General features: G+C 41.3%; 1 protein-coding gene across 5 annotated transcripts in view; it reads left to right on the top strand.

Moving 5' to 3' along the window:
• Positions 1-23428, top strand: part of Abcd3 (ATP binding cassette subfamily D member Pmp70) — a 367264-nt gene that overhangs the window by 212460 nt on the left and 131376 nt on the right. For all 5 annotated transcript variants that reach the window (XM_068346001.1, XM_068346000.1, XM_068346002.1 and 2 more), the window contains exons 6-7: positions 3418-3515; positions 23166-23346. In XM_068346001.1, the coding sequence (XP_068202102.1) occupies positions 3418-3515; positions 23166-23346 (279 nt within the window). The remainder of the gene's footprint in view (positions 1-3417; positions 3516-23165; positions 23347-23428) is intronic.

Raw genomic sequence — 23428 nt, 5'->3', positions numbered from 1 at the left:
ATGTCAGGGGCATAGCTACGTCCCTGGCCTTCAAGAAGAATTATTTAGTGACGCAGGTCCTGCAAGCTGGGGTGTGGAAGCGTCAGACCACCTTCTCAGCCCACTACCTGCAAGACGTGACCCACAGGAGGCTCGATACGTTTTCTATCGGCCCTGTGGTGGCTGCACAACAGCTGGTCTAAACCTCAGGCTCCTTAATGGACAAGTAGCAGAAGGTTGAGGGCATTGTTACCCGGTTTTAGTCTGCATGAATGAAAAGGTATGTCTGGCCCTTATTCTTTTCTTCATCCTCTCCTCCCTTGGAGAAAGCAGCATCCTGGGTTCTCTGCACAGCTGACCTCAAACCACTGCAGGTAAACCATGCTTCCTTGTGTTCCTAGTATTAAGTGTAATACTGTCATGTCCCCATACCGACGAGGTGATATTGGGAGAGTCCTAGCCTAGATTTCCACCTGAGGTACTCCAGGTCAACTTCCTAGGACGAGTCACTTTTCATCTTTGCACACACCTTACGTAGGCCGCAGCAGTTTCACAGCCGCTAGCGAGGTGCAGGGATTCCCTATTGTCTGAGTAGGTAAACACTCGAATATGGAATCCCCGGGCAAGCCAAAGCCAGTATGGCAGGGACTTACCACCATTCCTAAGGGTTAAGTCACCCCATGTAAATAGCGTGGTTTGTATTTCAGTTACGGAACAAATGACAAATTCGTAGATAATTTGTATTTTTCCTAACTATACAAACCTTAGCTATTTACACATATTTGTCTGCCAGCCCTGTCCCCCAGGATAAGTCCTACCTCTAAGTAAAGTGAAGCACTCACTGTGTGTGTGAGGGGGGAGGGTAGCAAGCTACCCCTCCCTACCCCCCCCCCCACTAACTAGCGGAGGGGTAGTAAACCCTCGTTAAAATTCTTATGGCTCGTCATTTCAGCTACGCCAAAGTAATTACCCCATGTAAATAGCTAAGGTTTGTATAGTTAGGAAAAATACAAATTATCTACGAATTTGTCACTTTTGGAAACTATGATAGGCTATAACATATTTGTGCTAATGTAGTGTTTATTATGAAATTATTTTGAATAAATTGAGAAATTATAAATTGTAATCCATATTTGCACATATTCTGGATTGCAGCAGCTTGAGATCAGCGATCACAACAAAAAGTAATTGTTGATTGTTAAAATGCAGCTGAAATTGAGAAGAAAAATACAAAAATGCCTTATTAAAGCACAGTTAATTTTTAAACTCATGATTTTTTGGAATGTGATAATGTCTGCTAAAAACAGTGTTCAGCTGATGAAATTCAAACGCTTTGCTTTAAGCCTTAACATACAATCAAAATTGGCATTTTTCTTTCTTATGCTATATGAATGTATTGAGAGAGAACAAACAAATGAATGAAGAGCATTTACACATCCAAGTGATACTGAATTATAAAAAGCTTTCAACAAACTGAAAACAGCACTTTATCATCTTTGTTCCAGTAATTCTGACTGATTTTGACTAGCCTGGGTACTTTGGGTCAGCTCTGGAGCACATTATTCTTGTCACTCGAAAAACAGTATATCTCACATTTGGAGTGAGCTAATGTCCCCCTTAACAGCAATTTTCAAAGTTGAAGTAGACATTGTTTCTGTCAAATGACTGCTTAGTTTAAGTTTGTAAAATTATTTTCCATTAGATATTGAGACCTTTGCCACCACTTTTTTGTAGAGAGCCTGCCCCCAATCTTCTCGAAAAATTTAGTTGACTTCTATTTTCTTTAATATAAAGTGGTGGGAAATTGACGGGGTTCTGAAATATTACCAGATACGGGGCAATATATTTTTAGAGTTGTTCATCTATTTTTGCTTTCATGTGTTCAATTTTCTCCTATAGGGAAAGTCATTAAACTTGAATTCTGGTATCCTTCCAAACTAAAGTTGTCACTTGATCTGGTTCTTTATGGCAGCATAGAAATTAATGCATGAATAGAATTAATTGAATTTGTGAAGAAACAAAATGTTTTTTAAATGCAAAAGTTTTTTGCCAAAAACTTATCATTTGAAGATAAACTCATAAAAAAAGACTAGGGACAAATATTTGCTAATTCCATCCCTGTCTGTCAGTCAGTACAGATGTGTGGATGTTGTTCCCCTGAATTTGTGCAGTTCAAACTTCCAGTGTTTAATTACCTATTTCTTTTGTGATTTCATTATCCTTTAGCTATATTTTCTGCCACAAGAGGAGCTTTGGAGTCTGCATTTGTGTGCAGTTTATTAATTTTTATGATCATTGTCTTGAAATGCACCTGATCGCCATTTGTGCCTCAGTAAAGTGGTTGATTATACAGTATATAAGAATATTTATTTTTCTTTGAAATAAATCAAACACATGATACAGTGTAACGGGAGAAACCTTGCCGACTCTCAAATCCTGCTGCTTTCCTTACAGCTGGTATGAAAGCATAACAGTTTCATTATCATTAATTGATTATTTAATCAGGCCACTAATTGGATATTCCTAAGTCATATAGGACCTAAAGGTTTTCTTTCCTGATGAATTTAAGAGATACTATCACAGTGCAACTCCTTGGAAACATATTAAATAAACTGAAAATGTTCTCACAAAACCTTCTTTTGAAGACATATTTCCATTACTGTACTTAATTTCCATTACTGTACTTAATTTGCAGTGGTGGTTTAAAATCACCATGTCACAAAAAAAAATTTATTTTAAGATTTTTTTCTACGTTCAGGGATCGGGTCTTTTTGATTATTCATTAAATACCTACCAGTCAGACCAACATGAACAAGTCAGTGGTAGGGTAATAATATCACTTTAATGTGGCATTATTTTTGTAATGAATACTTCAGTTCAACCAATCGTTTAATTAGTTTCAGTTTGCTACTGTTAGATTAATAATTCCACTACTACCTTGTGCCAAGATGGACCTTTAACAGATTAGTGAAATTCTTTGGCAGAAATGGGTATAGAAATTTGATCTAATGTCTATAATTGTAGCTTTCGTTGCTTTATTAGCACTTATTTCCATAAATAAATGCTTATGCAGGGATCCAGCATATGTTAACATTTATCTGTTGAGAAACCGCTTTTTTCTTCTTTAGTTTTTTGGGACTCGATGTTTATGATGATTTAGTTGGTAAATATATTTTATTAAACCATAGTATTAGGAAAGCCTTTCAATTATGAAATTGAACATTATAATACTGTAGTAGTACCTTTAGCTTCAAGACATGAAGAATTATTAATTCCATGTGGATATTGGTGAATATTTTAGTCTTATTACAATTATTGTTTTATAAGTTTTATAATTGTTTGAGTACTTTCCTGAGAATTATTTACAAAGTAACTTATGCATTAATTTTTGTGTATCCTAAAAAAATGTTGTACTAAAATATTTATTATAAATTTCAGATATCGCTTGTAAACAATGTCTTGAAATTTGGATTGAACGAGTTGAAGCTGAGATTTAGAACCCGGCTTTCAAATCATCTTTATGATAACTATTTAAAGTAAGTGTGCTATATTCTTTCTTTTTTAAGATTCATTATAACTTTACTTATTTTTTTTCAATATTAAACTTACCCGATGATCATATAGCTGTCAGCTCTGCTGCCCGACAGAAAAACCTACAGGCGGAATACGCCAGCGATCGCTATACAGGTGGGGGTGTACATCAACAGCGCCATCTGTCAAGTAGGTACTCAAGTACTCGATGTCAACACAGAACCAAATTTTCTCTCTGTCGTGCCACTGGCAAGACCTACTAAATACGCTGTTACTAACTGGATTTGTTTTCACAACTATTTGGTGAAGTACACTATTCCAGTTTTGAGCTTTCGCTATGCAGGGGTTTTATCTTCATTTCAAAACTTGAACTCGTTTTGGATAGATTTAATTATGGTGACAAAGAGAGTATGGACTCTCTTTCACTTTTAAATGGCCGACCCTTCCCTTAGACGGAAGTGTGTTTAGGTTTTTAGTAATTTTGCTTAACACGTTATAGATCTATTTATTTTATATCTCTCCGCCTTTATTAGGCCTCTTCGATTAACTTTCCTTTTATTATAAACATATAAAAATAAATTTTTATGTTTTGTTTATATGCGACCTTTCCTGATAGTAGGCGGTCCTAACTTGGAACCGAAGTTAATCAACGTTGAGCCCGTTATATCGTATTTAACCTTTAAAGAATTTAAAACTTTTTAAATTTAATGTTTTATGAAAGAATTTCTTTGATAGTCTCGTACTGTTTTCAAAGATGAACTAACGTTTATAGTCTACGCAGTTGTTGACGTTCAGGACGTTCAACATGCGCTCTATCGTTACGATAGAGAGAGAGTGTATCACGGTTTCACTTTGCAGTAAGAGTAAACCGATTCTGGCGTTTCGTTCATTCTTTCTTAGCTTAAATGGTTTAAATTCTAAATTAAAGGAACTTTTTATTTGGAAAACCTTTCAGTTTTTTCCTTTAGCAAATAACTTGTTTTGACGATATATAATTGGGCTCTTCTCTCAGGTGCGAAATCTAGAGAGAAAGAGAGAGATAGAGACGGAGGGAGAGAGAGGAGAAAAACGTTTCGTTCAAGCGGGTAACGTTGTTCTCGTTTTACTCTCCTCCCTAGTCGCTGTAGGGGAAAAAGGTAAAACGTTTCTGGGGTTTTATTCTTGTTCCCAGGCTATGTGCGGTGAGAGATTGTAAACGTAGTTTATTTGAACTAGTGTTTAGTCTCTTTCCCAGCCACTGAATTCTTTATCTTTATATATGTTTTCTGTTGCATTATACGACTGTTTTCGCAATTACTACCTTTTAATGAAGGGTAGGATTGCGTGTTTCAGGTAGAAATCAGTAAAAGTTTCGATTTCAGTGAAATAAGTGCAAAACAGAAAATCAAAGTGATAAAGTGATATGCGCAAAGTGTTACAGTGTTGCGTCCGAGGGTTCGTCTGTTCGTGCCTGTCGTTCACCTAGTCCGGGACCTCTTGCAAGCTCCCAAGCCCAGGGGAGAAGTAATGTCGAACGACTTATGGGTTCGTCAGGCCTTGATCAATGAACAGACGTTTTTCCCTCCGTGGTTTCGGGCGTATCTACCCAAGATCGCCCCACCCACACAAAGACGAGAGAGCCCATTTACTTCTCGTCTGCGGAAGAGGTTTCTCGTAAGAAACCTTGGACCAAGGTCTCGCAGCTTATTAAGTGCAAGTCGGTCCCTTCCGCGCAAGTCCAATGGCCCAGGTGTAGCCACTGGGTCAGTTCGGACTCGCTGCAGTCTTCCGATGACTGCACACCTCCTAAGAGAGGTAAAGCGGTACCGCAACAGGCAGTAACACCGTCTGTTGCCGCACCTGCTGCTGTAGACCCTAAGTGGTCTTTGCTACAGTCTATGCAGACACAGTTAGCATCTTTTTTGCAGGAGTATCGTGCGGAGAAGGTTGACGCTGCACCCGTTAGCCTACAACCTACCACGGTTGTGCGCCCAGCAGACGCTGTGGCTGCCTGCTCCCACACTCCAGCTGTGAGAGCTCCTCCACCCATGCGCAGTCGACCCTGCCAGACGTATGCTGACGTTCACAGACGCACGGAACCCTCCGTTGACGTGCGTGTGCTCCACAACAACAGGAGGGTGGAGTTAAGCTGCCGTGTTTTGACACGGTGCGTCAGCCTCCGCAACCCACTGTGGTTACCGCCACTCGCCCGCAGCAGACTAGTCAGTCAGGAGTTGAGGCTTCCCCACACAGCTTTGGTTGTTGCCAGCTCACAGACTGTCAAGCAGTTACATGACGTTGCCTTCTGGTCTGCTACTAATGCACCAGTGCTGTATGTCCTCACGCACCTGTTGTGGTTGACAGTTCAGTTTTTTGACAGTTCACAGACTGTCAAGCAGTTACATAACGTTGCCTTCTGGTCTGCTGCTAATGCACCAGTGCTGTATGTCCTCACGCACCTGTTGTGGTTGACAGTTCAGTTTTTGACAGTTCACAGACTGTCAAGCAGTTACATAACGTTGCCTTCTGGTCTGCTGCTAATGCACCAGTGAGACCCTCACTGAGATAACCTAGCTTTTCTCGGACAAGGTTCCTGTAGATGAGAAAGTGCTGTTCTCCCTCCTACTGATATTCCTTTGAGGACTCTGTCATTTGGAGAGGAGCCTTAAGCTGCTTAGCCTCCTATGGACTTTAATTAAATCATGATGATTTTTTAAGGATCTTCGTCCGGATCTTGTAACTGCTGCTCCTCGTTCGCCTCACGTCAGAACTTACACTAGGCCTAGCTACTTCGAAGCCGTTGTTGTTAAGCTAGTGCTCTCTCGCTCTCCTAGAGAGCGTTACGTCGGCTAGGCGACTGGTTTTTGCACCAGGAGGAGTTTTAGGGATACAGCCTTTTGATTTCCCTTCTTTTTATCTGGCTTATAGAGCGAGAGTCTGATAGGACACGAGAGAAGTTCTCAGCTTGGGAGTTCATGCCTCTGCCCAGGTAGACTTCTCAATTCTGGTAGACTCGGCCAGGCGCATAGCCAGGAGACGCTCCAGTTGTTTACAGGTCAACTTCTCAACTTTTGTCGAGCCTTTGAAGTTTTGCTGTACTATTATGTCACAAATAACAAGGCTTCCAGGGATGGTAAATGGTTCCGCTTCAGTCGCTAACCCCGTCTGTTGCCACACCTGCTCCCGTAGACCCTAATGGGCTTTGCTGCAAGACATGCAGTCCAAGCTTGTGTCCTTGATAGAGGACTTAATACGGAGAAGAACCTTCTGGCCAACAACCTTCCTACCGGTTGGTTGTGCGCCCTGTTGACGCTGAGGTATCCTACTCGCGTCCGCCAGTTGAGGTGGTTCCTCCACCGATGCGACCCAGTGTGGGTTGCCAGTCGCACGTTGACGTTAAGCGACGCTCGGAGGTGGTTGTTGACGTTCAGTGTGTCACCAGGAAGACGTTCAACAACCAGCAGAGGTGACTTGTTGTGACGCAGTGCGTCAACCTCAGCAACCCGGTAGGGTGTTGACTGCACAACCCAGACAGTCTAGACAGTTTCGAGTTGACGCTGTACTTCCTCGCGTCCCCATGGTTGTTGACAGTTCACAGACTGTGCAGCAGTACCATGATATTGCGTCCGGCTCCGTCACGCATCCACCAGTGCGACCGGATTCAGCGAGTCAGACGTTGCCCACTCCGTTGCCGTTTCCTCATCAGTTTCGGATGAGGAACCCTCTGATGAGGACGTTGCTGAACAAGACGATCAACCCCCAGCCCTGCTATCCATCCAGAAGATGCTGAAGAAGGAACGCTGCCCTGTCAGGCTGTGGATGAGTCTGGTAAGGACACTGTCATCCGTGGTTCAATTTGTGTCACTAGGAAGACTACACCTCCGTCCTCTTCTATACCATCTAGCTTTTCACTGGAAAAAGGACAAGACGCTAGAAGCGGTCTCGATCCCGGTTTCCGGAAAGATAAAGTCTGGTCTGACTTGGTGAAAGGACTATTTCAACCTTAGAAAGGGTCTTCCCCTGACTGTTCAGACTCCCAACCACGTTCTCTTCTCGGACGCATCGGACGTAGGCTGGGGTGCGACATTAGACGGTAGGGAATGCTCGGGATTATGGAACTCGAGTCAAAGGATAATGCATTTCAACTGCAAGAAGCTACTGGCAGTACGTCTGACCTGGAAAAGCTTCAGGTCTCTCCTTCAAGGCAAAGTGGTGGAGGTGAACTCGGACAACACACGGCTTTGACGTACATCTCCAAGCAAGGAGGGACCTACTCTCTGACATGGTACGAGATCGCAAGGGACCTCCTCACCTGGTCAAAAGGTCTAGACTTTTCACTAGTAACGAGGTTCATCCAAGGCAACTTGAATGTCATAGCAGATTGTCTCAGTCGGAAGGGACAAATAATTCCAACAGAATGGACCCTCCACAAGGATGTATGCAAGAGACTTTGGGCCACCTGGGGCCAGCCAACCATAGATCTCTTCGCAACCTCGATGACCAAGAGGCTCCCAATAGTTTGCTCACCTTTCCTGGACCCAGCAGTAGTTCATATAGATGCCTTTCTACTAGATTGGTCACATCTAGATCTATATGCATTCCCTCCGTTCAAGATTGTCAACAAGGTACTGCAGAAGTTCGCCTCTCACGAAGGGACAAGGTTGACGCTAGTTGCTTCCCTCTGGCCCGCGAGAGAATGACTCACCGAGGTACTTCGATGGCTAGTAGACGTTCCCAGAACACTTCCCCTAAGGGTGGACCTTCTACGTCAACCACGCGTAAAGAAGGTACACCAAGGCCTCCACGCTCTTCGTCTGACTGCCTTCAGACTATCGAAAGACACTCGAGAGCTAGAGGCTTTTCGAAGGAGGCAACCAGAGCGTTTGCTAGAGCAAGGAGAACATCCACCCTTAGAATCTACCAATCGTAGTGGGAAATCTTCCGAAACTGGTGCAAGTCAGTATCCGTATCCTCGACCAGTACCTCTGTAACTCAAATAGCTGACTTTCTCTTATATATGAGGAAAGAACGATCCCTTTCAGCTCCCACTATCAAGGGTTACAGAAGCATGTTGGCATCAGTCTTCCATCACAGAGGCTTAGATCTTTCCAACAATAAAGATCTACAGGACCTCCTTAAGTCTTTTGAGACCACGAAGGAGCGTCGTTTGGTTACACCTGGTTGGAATTTAGACGTGGTACTAAGATTCCTTATGTCAGACAGGTTCGAAGAGCTTCAATCAGCCTCCCTGAAAGATCTCACCTTTAAGACTCTTTTCCTGATATGCTTAACCACAGCTAAAAGAGTCAGTGAGATTCGTGCCTTCAGCAAGAACATCGGATTCTCATCCGAAATGGCTACATGTTCTACAACTTGGTTTTCTAGCCAAACACGAGCTGCCTTCTCGGCCTTGACCAATATCGTTCGATATTCCAAACTTATCGTATGGTTGGAAATGAACTAGAAAGAGTATTATGTCCTGTAAGAGCTCTTAAGTTCTATTTTAAAAACCTTTACGAGGCCCGTCTGAAGCTTTATGGTGTTCAGTTAAGAATCCATCTTTGCCTATGTCAGAGAATGCTTTATCCTATTTTATCAGACTGTTAATACGAGAAGCTCATTCCCATCTGAATGAGGAAGACCAAGCTTTGCTGAAGGTAAGGACACACGAAGTTAGAGCTGTCGCAACTTCCGTGGCCTTTAAACAAAATAGATCTCTGCAAAGTATATTCGACGCAACCTATTGGAAAAGCAAATCAGTGTTCGCGTCTTTTATCTTAAGAATGTCCAGTCTCTTTACGAGAACTGCTACACTCTGGGACCATTCGTAGCAACGAGTGCAGTAGTAGTGAGGGCTCGACCACTACAATTCCCTAATTCCATAACCTTTTTTAATCTTTCTCTTGAAATGTTTTATTATTGTTTTTGGGTTGTCCGGAAGGCTAAGAAGCCTTTCGCATCCTACTTGATTTGGCGGGTGGTCAAAGTCATTTCTTGAGAAGCGCCTAGATTAGAGGTTTTGATGAGGACCTTTAGTATGGGTTGCAACCCTTCATACTTCAGCTCCTAGGAGTCGCTCAGCATCCTATGAGGATCGCGAGGCTCAGTAAGGAAGACGTACTTAAAAAGGCAGAGTAATTGTTCAAGTCGACTTCCTTACCAGGTACTTATTTATTTTATGTTTGTTATTTTGAATAACTGCTAAAATGAAATACGGAATACTTAGCTCATAATAATGTCAACATGTAATGCTGGTCTCTACCCACCCCCCTGGGTGTGAATCAGCTATATGATCATCGGGTAAGTTTAATATTGAAAAATGTTATTTTCCTTAGTAAAATAAATTTTTGAATATACTTACCCGATGATCATAAATTAAAGGACCCACCCGTCCTCCCCAATAGAGACCCAGTGGACCGAGGAGAAAATTGGTTCTGTGTTGACATCGAGTACTTGAGTACCTACTTGACAGATGGCGCTGTTGATGTACACCCCCACCTGTATAGCGATCGCTGGCGTATTCCGCCCGTAGGTTTTTCTGTCGGGCAGCAGAGCTGACAGCTATATGATCATCGGGTAAGTATATTCAAAAATTTATTTTACTAAGGAAAATAACATATTTCGTATATTTTGAACCAGGTTTAAATTATAAAAATAAAAACCTGTGTCCTTTAATATGAATATGATTTCAGTGAAACTTCAAACATACTCCTAATAATGGAATTAGGTTTGTATAGTTAGGAAAAATAAGAATTACCTTTAAAACTTATTTTACGCGATGGTTTTACAAGAAATTTTATTTATTATGTACGACAGTGTTGATCTTATCATATAGAGGTGTTGGGAAGGGTAGTCTGTGTAAGAGGTGATTCCAATTAGCTTAAGTTAGACCTGTAGCTTAATTGGAGAACTAAGATTATCATGTTGTTATATACTATGACAGTCATGTGATGACACAGCTGTTATATCGCAGACTAGAATTAAGTAGTTTACAAAACCTAATTTATTATAATTGTTACTTTGGTGTCATTTTGAATATTTAACTAGGCTATGCAAAGGAGGTAATCAAACAAGACTGTGCTTTGTAAGGGTAGAGAGACATATACATTTGACATTCTTCTCACCAAGAAAAATGAAATACAAAGCCTCTAAAAACTGTATTGTACATATGAACAACATTTTAAGCAATATCAGACAATAGAATATTATGCATGATTAAATCATGGATATCAATTATTATTATTATTATTATTATTATTATTGTTATTACTTGCTAAGCTACAACCCTAGTTGGAAAAGCAGAATGCTACAAGCCCAGGGGCCCCAACAGGGAAAATAGCCCAGTGAGGAAAGGAAAAAAGGAAAAATAGAATATTTTAAGAACAGTAACATCATCTAAATAAATATTTCCAATATAAACTATAAAAACTTGAACAAAACAAGAGAAAGAGAAACCAGATAGAATAGTGTGCCCGAGTGTACCCTCAAGCAAGAGAACTCAAACCCAAGACAGTAGAGGACCAAGGTACAGAAGCTATGGCACTATCCAAGATTAGAGAACAATGGTTTGATTTTGGAGTGTCCTTCTCTTAGAAGAGCTGCTTACCATAGCTAATTGTTTACAATTAAAAAACAGGATTTTTTTTTGCTCCCACAGTAGTTTATATTTGATTTTCATATGAGTATTTTATATTTGATGTTCATATGTGGATATAAAATTGAATACAGTCACAAATGAGTATGCTACATAAGTAAAAAAATATTTTAGAGCCAAGTTTAAAGTCTGTGGAGTGACAAAGCGAAATAGAGTGGGCATACTGGTCAAAGATAAAATGGCCAAAGATATGATAGAGGTGGTGCAAATAGATGAAAAAATAATAATCAAGATGACCATGGGAAAGAGGTTAATTCATTAGTTCTCATTCAATATGTCACACTTGGTAGGTGAAGAAAAAGAATAGCTAGAATTTTATAGAAGACTTTCAATTTTTGTGGCAGGAGTGACAGGGGCTGATAGGATTATGGTCAGGAGTTCTAAATGACCACATAGGTATGGGGAGAAAGAAATTGAGAAGAAACAATTTTTTAATTTGTCCATAATTTTTAAGAATCCCAGAGAGATGTTGATAACATACACAAGAAGAGAAGCTTATTTAACACATCATAGATTGGTGTGAGTTGATTTAATAGTAAAAGGTAAAAATATGAAAAAAAGAGTAATTCAAAAGAATAGAAACATTGAAATAGAAAAATTTAAACATTAAAAAGATCAATAAAAGATATCTGCAAATAGAGCATTAAAATTAGATGATGGAAACCACTGAAAAAAGGGTTCCAAAGTGTACCGGAGATGTATGTAATGTAACGCCAATGAACAGTTATAGAGAATAGAGAAATAGAGACTTGGTGTGGAGTCTGGATGAAAAAGACAGCAATTGGAGATGTTTTGGAGGTTTTTGATTGAAAAGTTTCAGGGATTAGCATTTGATTAATTTATAATTAATATTGCAAAATACAAACCTTTATTGTGGAGTATTTATATTGGCAAAGCTGAAACTAGCCGATAAAGCTTTTGTCAGGGTGTAACTACCCATCGCTAGTTAGCGGCGGAGGAACGCGGTAAGGTAGTCCCTACTCACACCAGCACTAGCGACTAGCCGCCATTTTTTATTTTGGCTCAGCAAAGTAATGTGGTAGTCTTTACCTTTGGCCCCAACCTTTTAACCATTTTATGATTAAAAGCAACTGGCCTAAAACTTGATAAAAAGTCGTTTTTTTTTTTTTCCAGAGCTGCCTTCCTTGAGGCTCATAGGTTCCCCATGCAAGGCAAGGTAGCAAGAGGTCTTTGGCCTCAGCTTCTGCTTGCCCATATGTTCGCTCTGCTTTGGCAGGCGGGCATGAGCAATTGCAGGCAAGAACTTCTAGGAGTGACTTGTCGGATAAACGAACCAGAAACGAGCTTCGGCTACATTTCACAGGCAACACACAATGTCGACCTTCAACTAGAGCTTGGCTCATTGACGGGAAGCAAAGAGTGCTGCCCGGAGGTTTGCTTCCAGGTGTTGGATAATTTTCCCTTCCAAGGGAGAGTTAACCTCCACTGGGTGTTGAGCAACTTTCCCTTTTGAGGAAGAATCCCTCCACCAGCCACTTTCCAGCAATCTCCTCGCTTGCGGGGAGAATTGCAGACAGTGGCAACAGAGGTTGGTCGTCTTTCCCATCTGTGGGAGAGACTGCCTTCACCTATGTGGTTTCCTTCTTTTGGAGACAGGAATTGGATTTGTCCGTGCCCCGCCCTAGCTCTTCAAATCTTGGCGACAAATGAGTTAGGTGACTGCTTGCAGTTCCTAATCATCGCCACTGTACCCTCCGGGTACAAAATGAATTTCGTTACAACTTCCCTCAGGGGTCTTTGCTACAGATGGTGACAATTGCCGGCTGCTTGCAGCCGCCCCCCCTCCCGTTGATGAGTCTTTTAGCACAACAAAACTCTTAGAGCTTTGTGAGGCTAGGTCCTACGTCAGGCTTCTTGGGCCAAGCCGTTCAGGACCTGCACCTTATGGTTTCAACCTCTTACAAGGGAGAAACTACTTGTAGGTTATAACTCTCTGGAGTTATTAACTACATAACTACATCATGCTCTTGGGGCAAAACAAAGCTCATGGCGCTTTGTGAGGTCAAGCTCTTCAGGACGTACGCCTCATGTTTCAAACTCTTACGAGGGAGAAATGGTTGGTCTTTAAATCCAACAAAGTCTATTTCATTCCCTTTTAAGGAGATGACATATGGCTACTCACCACCCCCTTTTTGTGGGGTTAGGATGAGCATGAGTACTTCGCAAGGATCTTAGTTTCGCAGAGAATTCATGCGCAGTTTTGCGCATCCATCCACTTAGCTTTAGCTAGGTGGGTGGGCAAGCTCTTCTGCCTGACGAAGGACTGCGAGCAACCCAGGTTGTTTTCCGTAATACCCATGGTGGGTTTGTGAGACCCTAATCACCAGCACTAGCATGCACTACTCCAGTTGTGCACAGAGCTTCAGTTAGCTGTTTTCTATAGTGCTCTCTACTTCGGTAGTTCGTAGAGCTTCAGCTTACTGTTACCACAAGTGAGTATTACTTCAGTAGTGCACACTTACTCACATCATCTGTGTCTAGCTTTACAGATAAGATTCAATGCCCTCCTCACCAGTATTTGCTGATTCTTGCTGGCATTTGTGAGCGTTCGCTGGCACTCGCCCTCATTTGCTGATTCTCGTTGGCGTTCATTAGAGCTTGCCACCGTTTGTGGATGCACGCCAGTGTACGTGGATACTCGCCAGTGTTCGCGGATGCTTACCAGCTTGTGTTAGTGTTAGATAGCGTTTGCTGATTCTCGCCAGTGCTCACGAGCACTGCTTGTTCGTTGGCAGTCTTTATGAATCTACCTAGTGTTTGTGTTCTTTGCATTCTGGGCCAACAAACTCTTGCATGAAAGACTACACTTCTTCATGGGAAACTCTCTTCCCTGAGGTGAGGAGGTTTACACAACTACAGGCGTTCATTAAAACTCCATAAAAAGCTGAAACATACTCCTTCAGTGGCGCATGCGCTCTCGCCATGACAAAACCTCAGGGTTATTGCCACAAATATGGTTTACTACCGATTGCTTGCGTCTGCCACATGCGATCATTATGCCCATGGACACAAAGAGTTCTCGTTAGACACCGATTTTTGTGAAACATAATCCTTCGTTGTTAATTTCTCGGGCTTAGTTTCCCTACGTAATGGAGAGCTCTTCCGATACCTCGCACAACGGGCTGGTGAGACATATCCTTGAAAGGTTATTCTCTCAAGCCTCTAATCTCAAGGGAATAGCGTTATCCTCTGCTCACATTTACGAATGATGGCAAGCCTCCACCCACAATGCGGTCAGACAAATTTGTCAGCTTTTCATTACAACATTTACAAATGTTAGCAATCCCATAATGTTGTCAGCTTCTTATTACGTTTACGAATATTAGAAGTCCCGCTTGCAAAGTGTGCAGGCAAACTTTTAATTCCGGCATAGGTATGATTGCTACGCTAGCTGTATGTTTTTTTGTTTTTTTGTTGGATCAAATTTTCACATCTTAAAAATGCTACAGCCAATTAACTATCAAATTCTATGGGCAATAATGTTGTGATTCGTCTCATACATTATTCCCGCAAGTGGGCTCAGGCTCATTTTTAAACGCTTACCCGGAGGCAAAGAAGGTATGCATGAACATCCGCACACAGGAATGCACATGTGAGCAAGCTATCTTTCTGGTGAAAAGGACTATAGATCATCTTACAATTAGAATTCCATTCTAATAAATCATTAGTTTAGATGGCTATATTCCTTACGGAAAATCAGGTTATGCATTACCCTCCTACCTTCCCGTAACCAGAAACAGGTAGTCTACCCTCAAGTAAACTCTGCCTTCATTCCTTGCAGTTCCTTCCTAACTTTCTGTTCAGAAATCTTAGCTTTTTTTAAAGGTACTGTACTTAGACTCCGAGACTTCACATAAGCGAATCTGTTTCTGAGAAGGGAACATCTGAGATATATGTCAGTTTTGCCGATCGGAAATGAAGATATACAGGTACAAACTTTTTTGTCGTTCATAGGAAGTATGAGGTCTCAATTGTGAACGTAGATCAATGTTCTCCAACCAAATTCAGGACACAACTAATAATTCAGGCTATGTCCATGTGTACGTTCCTCCTACCTAGTCTGTGTTACTGGTTTGTAGATGGACTTATTCATATATTACCTGTCCAACAATACATTGAAGATACTTCTCAGTCTTACCTTTCGGAAGTAGTTGTGTGGGATCGGTCATTACCTACCAGTCTCTTGCTCGACAGGGATCGCTAAGTAGATTTGCTGTAATAGCATCTTCCTTTAGGGAGTACTGGCTACCCTGGTTTACCGATCTGTTACCATACTTACTTGACCAATGCCCACTGGATTGAAAGCAGTTTGAGGAGAGGATTCCTCCCCCTTCATAACAGTTGCGTGCAATTGGTTGCTTATAACTGGTTGCACGTCTTGACATCAATCAACTTGAGATGTTACTTGCTAGGCAATCTCTCAGCCCCACACACTTGAAAAGTGGGTGGTCGAGTGCCTTCGCCTGATGGAAGGCTGCATGCGATTTAGGTTGCCTGTTAATTTAATATTAGAGGTGGATTCTTCACAAGGACCGAATCTCGGTCGGTCTCCGCACACAAAGAGGGATACAGTACATTGTTCCGGTCACACTCTCTCACCCTCCTCTGACCCTTCATCAGATTATGTCAGATTCTTTTGTGAGGTAGCCCACTATCCGGAATGTAGCGGACAAGTATTGCACAGCATGGCGCGCACCACCACATAGTGAGGTGGGAAGGCGAGCTGGTCTGCCTGACCAAGAGGCATGCCTCATTTCTGCTATGCATAGTGCTCTCTTGGGCAAGTCTTTCCTTCAAGACCAAACACAAGCAAGAAGAATTGTCTAGAATAAAGACGAGTTCTACCGCGCAAGTGTGTGCAGGGAGAGAGATGCACGCAGGTAGATTACACCTTACCTGGGCGAGCTGAGAGAGGCGCACATGCCAGCGCACTCTATCAACTCTCACCTTGCCAATGCACACAGTCCCCTCGCAAGGGTGCACAGGTAGATCTATTGCCTGTGAGAACTGTGAAAGGTGCACAGTTCCAGCTCTTACCTTGTGAGCTCGCTCTACTAACTTTCACCTTGTGAACGTGGACATTATCCTCGCAAGCGCACACAGGTAGCTATTACCTGTAAGAACAGAAAAAGGCGCGCAAGCCAGTGTGCTTTTCCAGCTCTTTCCTCGCAAGTACTCGCTCTCGTCAGGATCAACTGGAAGAGGTGCGCAAGCCCGCGCACCTAACCAGCTTTCTCCTTGTCAACGCTCCCTGTGCAGTCGGTTTACTTTGCGAGAGGAACGGCAGGTTTCTTTGCAAGGGAAGGTAGCTTTTCCTTCACAGACCGATCATCCTCAGATAGTTCCACCTTTGGTCAAGACCACACCAGGCAAGGTCTTTCCATTCGGGGATCGAGTAAAGAGACCGAGATAGACAGCCCGGAACTCTCTTGCTAGATAAATTGACAGCACTTCAGTGGCAAAACTGCTTGGGTACTTAACCTCTCTCGAGAAGTTAGTACCACATGGCCATCTCTGCATTTGTCTCCACAATGGCACTTAAAGACCTTTTGGTCTCAACGCAGAGACACACTGAGCACTCTTGTGTTGGAAGAGTTCGAGCAGGAGAGAGACCTGAGTGGGTGTCAGACACCAATCTGCTCAAAGGACATTCTCTTTTCTCCCCTGGATTTGTTGCTCTTCACAGATGCATCAAAAGAAGGGTGGAGGCCCTCATCTGCCTCACCTCGGGGGATCCGGGCTTTGGTTCAAATCCGAAAGGCAGTGGTACATACTCATAAACCTCCTTGAAATTAGGGCAGCCTATCTGGCCCTCAAGCTTTTCCATCGGGTCCTTTCAAGGCACACTGTATTGCTGATGAGCGACAACACTACAGTGGTGTCTCACATGAACAAGAACAAACAAGGAGCTACCTTTTCACAGCACCTTTGCCTTCTGCCTAGTAAGGTGGCTATTGAAAAAAGTCAGGGCGTCGCAAGAATTAGCAATGACCCTCATAGCTCCACTGTGGCAACATGCAGAATGGTTCCCGGGCCTTTAACATCTTACAGAGGTTCCGAGGGAGCTCCCTCCACTTCCAATTTACTCAGATAACCACGCGGTAAGATTTTCCATCGAGCGATACCATCGTTACAACTTTATGCCTGGAGGTTATCCAGCAGCCACTCACAAAGAGAGGCTTTTCGAAGCCAGTTGTGAAGCATATGGCAGGATACAGGAGTCATCTGTTGTAGTGTATCAGGAGAATTGACCATCTTCTGTGGTTAGGGTCGTGGATGGGGGATCACTCCCCTCGTGCCTCTAGACCAACAATAGTGGAATTCTTATTGTGCCTCAGGGAGGTAAAACTCGGTGGTGATAGGCTATTGCTCAGCCTTGAACCTCATCTTCAAATCTTCAAGCTGAACGGAATTGTCTCTCCTCATACAAAACTTTGAGCGCACCTTCCCTCAGTTCTGAAGTCAGACTGTCTCCTCAGAATAGAACTTAGTCAAAATCTTATGTTCATTGAAAGGAGCCTCTCATGAGCCTCTTTGCCAAGCCTCAGACCAAGACTTGACTCTGAAGACGGCCTTCCTGCTAGTACTGGCCTCTGCGAAGAGGGTCAGCGAGCTACTTGGTCTCTTCTACGATATCGCCCATTCAAGGAGATCAGTGCAGGTTACACTCCGTTTTATCCCCGAGTTTGCTGCTAAGACTCAAATTCTATCTGTAGCGGATCCTGGATTCAGACCTTTTCTAATTGAGAGGCTTCGGTCTGTAACAGATGATCCTGATCAGCTGTTATTATGCCCTATGAGGGCGCTGAAATTATATCTTAAAAGAACGAAAAGAGCTCGATCCCAGGTTACTAGACTCTTTGTTAGTGTGGTGAGGGCCAAAAGGAGAGTAAAAAAAGAACTTGATTTCCTCCTAGATCAGGCAAGCGATAAAGAGAGCACTATTTTCACAACGCTCGTCTTCTGATCGACGCCCCTTTACACACAATGTCAGGAAATTAAGTACTTCCCTGGCATTCTTAAAGAACTTCTCTGTGATGCAGGTGTTACAAGTGGGCCGGTGGAAACGTCAAACAACGTTCACTGCACACAACCTGCAAGACTCAACCCTCAGGAATTGGACACATTCTTGATAGGTCCTGTGGTGGCTGCTCGAAACATGGTCTAATGCACTTCAGCTCCCTTGTAGGACAAGTAGCAGATGGCTGAGGGCAGACGTTACTCGCTAGTAAATCTAGGATGAATGTGTGAGTGACGCCACTTTTTACTTCATCTTCCCCTCTCGTGGGGCGCAGCATCCGTGGAACTCTGCACAGCTGACCTTGTCTCTCTGTGGGGAAGTATCACACTCTTTGGGTAACATGATATATGTGTATATATTTGTTAAGTCCCTGTCCTCCAGTCAGGGGGATTTGGGCAAAATTGAGATTTAATAAAGGGCTCAGCCCAACTCCATGCTAAATTCAATATTCACAGAAACATTCTTTATTTCCAATACTGATTGTCCAGGCTGTCATCTTACGAGGATAACGAGGTGCCAAGGTCCCTCATGGTCAGTTTGTACGGAGTACAAGAGGTCACCCCGGAACAGTTACCAGCCAGTTTGTTTAAAGATTTCCATCCACCTAAAAGTAATACTCCATAGTAAAGAGCAGAAGGTTTGTATTTTATGCTGAAACAAATAAGTAATTAGGAAATTATTTGTATTTTTCCTAGCAATACAAACCTGGAGCTCTTTACACATACTGTTCCTGCCAGCACCTACCCCTGAAAAATCCTGGCACAATTGCAAAGTGACGGTTAGTCGCTAGTGGTGGTTTGAGCAGGGTGGCTAGCCTATCCCGCTAACTAGTGGTGGGTAGTTACATACTGACGAAAGCTTTATCGGCTAGTTTTAGCTTCGCCAAAATAAATACTCTATAGTAAAGAGCTCCAGGTTTGTATTGCTAGGAAAAATACAAATATTATTCCCAAATTTTTTATTCATAAAAAACTAGGTTAGTATTGTGGAGACTCAAAAAAATTTGCTTGCAGTATGTGATACATGCAGGATGCCATGAATACTATTTTCAAAAAAGCATATTCATGCTAGACTAAGTAGAAAGTTTTATGTAATCTATTCTGTAGTTAGCTATGATATAGATATACTTGACATCACTTTATTTGACAGAATAGAAACTGTTATGTATATTGTAAATAACTAGTATTTAATGAAAAAATCCCACCTATAGCTATCAGTTTCTGGAACATGTTAAGGATAAGTAATGAAGTCTTAGAGGATAGAATAATAACTGAATTAATTTCATTGGCAATCCCAAAATATTGTAATTAGCATAGTAATGGAAAGATCAGTTGAATGCCTGAAGGATGCTGTGGGATCTGCTATAAGCAGAAGACTGAGTAATAACAGGAGAATTAAAGGAGGTCATAAAATGTTTCTAAGATTGGAGAGGGGAATAAAGAAGATCGGAAATGAGCAAGGGTAAAACAAAGGTTATCATTGTACTGACTGGGAAGAAATTAAATGAGAAGTTAAAGTCAGGAAAGTAATCATGTGGATGCTGTGGAGAAAGTCTGATTATTATTCAGAATTGTGTACAGTATTGAATGTAACGTAGTGGTGTTATAAAATGCTGAGGATCTCAAATTACTTTTAGAATATTACTCGTTCCTACTCAAATAAGAATCTTTGTCCTTTAATCGCAGTATGATTTTAATATAGTTGGAATTTGGCGGTTAAAATTTATAAAGAGATACCGGTAGTTACTGACGGGAGAGGCCAGCGCATTGTTTAGCCACTTTGACTTTACCCATCAAGTTGTGCAAACGTACGCTTTGATCCTTTCTCTTTTGTTTTGTTGCAGATTTTTATGTATTAAAATTATTATTGATATTAAAATTATTATTGATATTAAAATAATAAAAGTTCTGCTCAAGTTGCCCTGGAAGTAATATAAGCATTTTAGGTTGTAAGCTTGCTCCCAGAACAAATTAAACTAGTGAACTGAGGTACTACTGTCCCTTGCCTTTTAGGGAATGGCAAAGTAATATTGACGAAACTGTTAAAGATATGGCTTTTAGGATGCTCTAGCCTTCGTTAGGTTTGGAGGGTGTGCCATCCACAGAAAGATTGCTGCAAGCCTTGGCTACATCAAGGATGACTTCTTCATTTGTTGCCCTAGCAGAGTAAGTGACAGATGCAAACCTCTCCATACAGACCCAGACTACAGACAATGCAGTAATTCCCAAATCCTTATCATCTGTAGCTCCAGTGTCACAGATAATGGAAAACCTGACAAGAACTTCAAATAAGGAGAGTAAACAACCTTGTTCTCCCTCTCCTACTACCCTGATTGTTCAACTTTGCCCTCTACTTTGGGCGAAAAGATGACAAAGCATGGGAAAGAAGCACTCGCTGGTATTAGGCATCCCCTTTCCAGATCTTCTGAGCGCTATGTAGGACCTCGTCTGCCTCCACCAGTTAGTGGGCACAATCTCTATAGAGTACATGTACACATCGGTCTCATCTGTTTGCACTCATCGCTCAGTGAACTTATGATCATGATCACACTGTTGGGCATCCTCAATGGGCTCTCCCCTTCAAGCTCCTTCACCAGTTGGTGCACGTTCTTTGGCTAGAGGACACACATTGCTCTCTCCACTTCACTGGCCATCACCAGTTAGAGTGCGCTTTCTTGATAGAGCGTCCTCACTTGTTTGTGAGTACCCAATGTACCATCGAACTTGCTTGTTTGCGTTCACTCATTGCTCGCACATGTTTGCTTGCATCGACACCCTCATTTACTACTAGACATTCATCAACTTTGGCCTGCTCCCCAGCTCATGTAAGTCATTCTGAGGGATAAGGAAAAGTCTCTCTCACCATTGTTCAACAGTTTGTGGCAAAAACACAAAACCCAGTCAATGATAAAAACAGGTTTGAGTTATTCTCCATCTCCTCCTTTAAGGCTGTGACAACAATCTGGATGATTTTCTTCTTTGCTCCATAATTGTGCTTAGATTCTACCTGATACAAACCCAAATTCTCAGGCCACAGATTTAGAATATCTTCATTAGTGCTGGAAGGACTAAAAAGAGAATCTCCTCAAACACTATCTCCTTCCAGCTTTGTGAAATGATCAAGAAAGAGTATCCAGTGCAGCAGCAGAACCTTAAGAAGCAGTACCAGCAAAACCTCATGAAGTCAGGGCAATTGGCCTATAGGAAGAATCTGTCAGTGCTCAAGTGCTAAATTATTATTATTATTATAATTATTATTGATATTTTTATTATTATTATTATTATTATTATTATTATTGTTGTTATTATTATTATTATTTGCTAAGCTACAGCCTTTGTTGGAAAAGCAGGATACTATAAGCCCAAGGGCTCCAACAGGGAAAATAGCCCAGTGAGCAAAGTAAATAAGGAAAAACCTATAGGAGAAATAATGAATTAAAATAAAATATTTTCAGAACAGGGACATTAAAATAGATCTTGCATATGTAAACTATAAAAGCTTAAAAAAAAAAAAAGACAAGAAGAGTAGAAATAAGATAGAATAGTGTGCCTGAATTTACCCTCAAGCAAGATAACTCTAACCCTAGACAGTGGAAAACCGTGGTACAGAGGCTATGGCACTACCCAAGACTAGAGAACAATAGTTTGATTTTGGAGTGTCGTTCTCCTAGAAGAGCTGCTTACCATAGCTAAAGAGTCTTCTACCCTTACCAAGAGGAAAGAAGCCACTGAACAACTACAGTGCAGTAGTTAACTCCTTGAACGAAGAAGCATTGTTTGGTAATCTCAGTGTTGTTAGTTGTATGAAGAAAGATGAGAATGTGGAAAGAATATGCAAGATTATTTGAAGTATGTGTAGGTAAAGGAAAAATGAGTTGTAACCGGAGAGAGGGAACCAATGTAATACTGTCTGGCCAGTCAAAGGACCCAATAACTCTTTAGCAGTAGTATCTCAATGGGTGGCTGGTGCCCTGGCCAACCTACCACCGGAGTCTAGAAGTGCCATATGACCTTTACAGCTCACTATCTGTAGAAGTACACAATACCCACAGATCATTGAATAGGTTTTCATTGAGACCTGTAGTAGCTGCTCGGCAGATAGTGTTGATAGGTTGTATGAGTCAATGCTCCAGTACCTGACATCCTTGGATTTTAAACCAGCCATATTAGTTGTAGGGGCTTCCTCCTTAGGGGAAGTCTCTTATTAAAGGACGAATGTTTGTATAGTTTGGAAAAATGCAAGTTACTTTGAAATTTTGTTTTCATTTTCTCTACCAAAAAGGGATTAAGAATAGATTGGTAATGGAGTGATATTTCAATGAACCTTACCCTCTGGTTCACCTTACTTCCTCAGCAATGAAAAATGAACCACAGCTAAGTATTAGAAAATAAAATTTATTAAGATTTATTTTCTTTTTTAATTTCTTGTATGATGAATTGCCTCTCCAGTGTAGTAAATTTATTTCATTAATTAATCAATGTTTTTATTCATGACAGGGTATTCAGATGTAATTTTGAAGTTGAAAATAAGATTTACTGCAGTATGTTATAACAAAGTAGTGAAGATAAGTGAAAAGGTTTCTAGCTTAGCCAAAAAAAAAAAAAAAAAATCCATGGAGGTTAAAGAAACAAGGAAAATGATGTTTGACCGAGAATGGTCTTGGCATGGGAGAAATGATAAATGATGTGCCTTATAATGTGTCTTTATTATTGCTACCTAAACTTAGTATTTTTATTAGGATTATGTAGGTTATAAGGAATTCTATTGACATCCTGTCATGCCTATATTCTATCAAGTGAAAAGTTTAAATTCTGCAATTGTTGTGTGGTACTGAAGTGTAATGTAATAGTGTATTAATGTATATACATTACCACACATATGATTGTTTCTACTGATGACCTTTACTAATGTATTTTCCGGATGAATAACTGAAACACCCTCAGGAATTGTATGTTAACACAATTTTTTGTTTTGTTTTAGGGGCTTCACATACTACAAGATGTCCAACCTTGACAATAGAATATCTAATGCAGATCAACTTCTTACTCAAGATGTAGAGAAATTCTGTGATTCAGTGGTAGAATTGTATTCTAATATAAGTAAACCAATCCTCGATATACTCATTTATGTTCAAAAACTAACTCAAGCAATTGGTGGACAGGTAAGAAGTCTTTATTGTTTGTTCATATGGTGATGAAATCATATGTTTACATCTGTATATTTCTTTTCATTTTAGTAATGTT

The sequence above is a fragment of the Palaemon carinicauda genome, chromosome 22, assembly GCF_036898095.1.
Source record: "Palaemon carinicauda isolate YSFRI2023 chromosome 22, ASM3689809v2, whole genome shotgun sequence".
Classification (NCBI taxonomy): domain Eukaryota; kingdom Metazoa; phylum Arthropoda; class Malacostraca; order Decapoda; family Palaemonidae; genus Palaemon; species Palaemon carinicauda.
This window is presented reverse-complemented; position numbering and strand designations above follow the sequence as displayed.